The sequence below is a fragment of the Brassica oleracea genome, chromosome C7 (assembly GCF_000695525.1).
Source record: "Brassica oleracea var. oleracea cultivar TO1000 chromosome C7, BOL, whole genome shotgun sequence".
NCBI classification, from domain to species: domain Eukaryota; kingdom Viridiplantae; phylum Streptophyta; class Magnoliopsida; order Brassicales; family Brassicaceae; genus Brassica; species Brassica oleracea.
In genome coordinates this window covers 20,782,278-20,784,257 of record NC_027754.1, presented here as the reverse complement: position 1 = coordinate 20,784,257, position 1,980 = coordinate 20,782,278, and the positions used below count along the sequence as shown (strand labels likewise).

Below are 1,980 nucleotides of genomic sequence, written 5' to 3'. Positions count from 1 at the left end.
AAAAGCGTAAACCGACCTAGGAGCGAGTATATAAGGGGTCCTAGGCAAGAGGCAAAAGAGATGATTTTTTTCAGAGAAAACTTAGCACTTAGAACAATTAGGCAACTTTTCGTTTTTGTTATTTCGAGCTGCTGACTCAATTAGGTTTTGCAGTCTTAGGTTGTTAGAACTAGGGATCTCGCCGACTACCTTGTTGTAACGCTCATACGCGAATTCGGAATATGACACCTTTTGCTCTTTTTACGATTTCTTATATTCTCATCGTTGTTATCTCATGTTCTGATTATTTAGCGTGTGGTATTAGCAGATATCCGGGACCTATGGGAAACTAGGGTTTTCCTACTATCCTAATTTAAACGGAAATCGATAGTGCGAATTTCAGTTCCTACATGTTTCGCTGAGAGTCAAGCCCTCCGCTACTAAAGGGGAAGATACATAATAGCAGTGAGCCATTCTTGCGAGCGCCTAGCTTTGATTGTTTTATTATATATGTGTTTCTATGGTATATTATTATAATCATTATAACATAGAAACACAAACGCAAACACAAAGAAACAGTTGAGACGGTGAATGGCTCACAAAGCAACCTCAACCGCAGAGCGCCTAACCGCTAAACTCCTTCCGTCTGCGTTGTTTTTCGCGGTATGATCCCTGCTATTTGGTCAAATCTCACTTAGACTCCTCTGTGTATCCACCTTCTGTTTGTTAATATCGAGCTTACTCTTGGCTGCTTCATTTGCCAATGACCGATTACTACTAGCTTTAGATGAGTGTGCTTGAGCATCTTTTCTTACCTTTTCTTGACCTATTGACGTGTGCTGAGGTCTAGCTAGTCTGCTTCTAAGCACTGGTATTGCTTTGAAGTTGAGAGATTTTAGCACTATGGCTTCCACATTTTCCTATAACATCAGAAATGTTCCCTCATAAACTCCATTTTGGAACAGAGCAAATGAGAGAAGAAAGATAAGTTAGATATTAATTTATGTACCTCATTTCTCTTCTCGACTCTCTCGCTGCTTCTTGAACTGAAACCATTAGTAGCTGTTCTCTCTTTCATAGCAGAACCAAAAGTGTTCTTGGACCTGAACTTGTTTGCAGCTAGAGGAGTCAGGCTCTCAGTTTTCTTTGTTACTGGAGCTTGAGATGCATTGGATTTAACAATCAAGGCCGGCTTCATTTCCTTTCCTCTGCCACCAGAACAAAATAGTCATTTGAGAGTCGTGAACACACACATACATAAAGTTATATGAAAAGAGAGGATATAAGCTACCTCTTAGTGTCAAAACTTGTTTTAGTATTACAACTAGAAGACCCCTTTGCTATGACAACATGCTTCTTGGTAGTAGTTTTCGTCGTTTTCGCATAACTAGGAGTAGCTTTCCGGTCATTTTTCAAAGACTTCAATGCAGTTGCAGAGGGTAAACTCATTTCTGCTTTATCCTCTACACTTCTCTCACTGCAACCAATTCCAATCTTCTCCGGAGCAACAGAAAGAGAACTATTATCCTCATAAGACTCATAACTCACACAAGAATCGCCGAATGAGCTCTTTTCTTTATCACACTTGTCTAGTTCATAGCTGTAGTGGCTACACTGACTCATACTCTCCCACAAATTTCCTTCTTTCTCACTAGCAGTTTGTTGATGATGTGGAGCTACTTCTCCCCATGTGTGAGCTTCTACAGAACTCGGAAGTTGGATTCCTTTTTTCTTAAAATGAGCCTCGAAATGAGCTCTCATCTGAGTAACAGACCCAGGCTTAGAGAATCTCTCAGCCTCTTCTAGATATCTATTGTGAGAGAAAGATGATGCTGGGGTCAAAAACGGTTACGACGGAATTACCACCCGAAAATCCTCGGAGATCGTATTTCCGAAAGAGATAGTAAAAAGGAAGATGTAACTTTCGTAAAATATAACCAAACACGAAGTTTTTACGAAGAAGTATCCTTGAAGATTCAAACCAAACTAACCAAGCTCGAC

The 1,980-nt window shown here is 40.1% G+C and overlaps 1 protein-coding gene across 1 annotated transcript; it reads right to left on the bottom strand.

Annotated features, from left to right (window-relative positions):
- Positions 1-623: 623 nt before the first annotated feature.
- Positions 624-1,804, bottom strand: LOC106305067. Its single transcript, XM_013741447.1, has 3 exons — positions 1,271-1,804; positions 989-1,187; positions 624-899 (listed from the first exon to the last, which is right to left on the bottom strand). Exons 1-3 carry the CDS (start codon positions 1,738-1,740, stop codon positions 663-665), a joined length of 906 nt encoding a protein of 301 aa, XP_013596901.1. The 5' UTR covers positions 1,741-1,804; the 3' UTR covers positions 624-662.
- Positions 1,805-1,980: the final 176 nt, after the last annotated feature.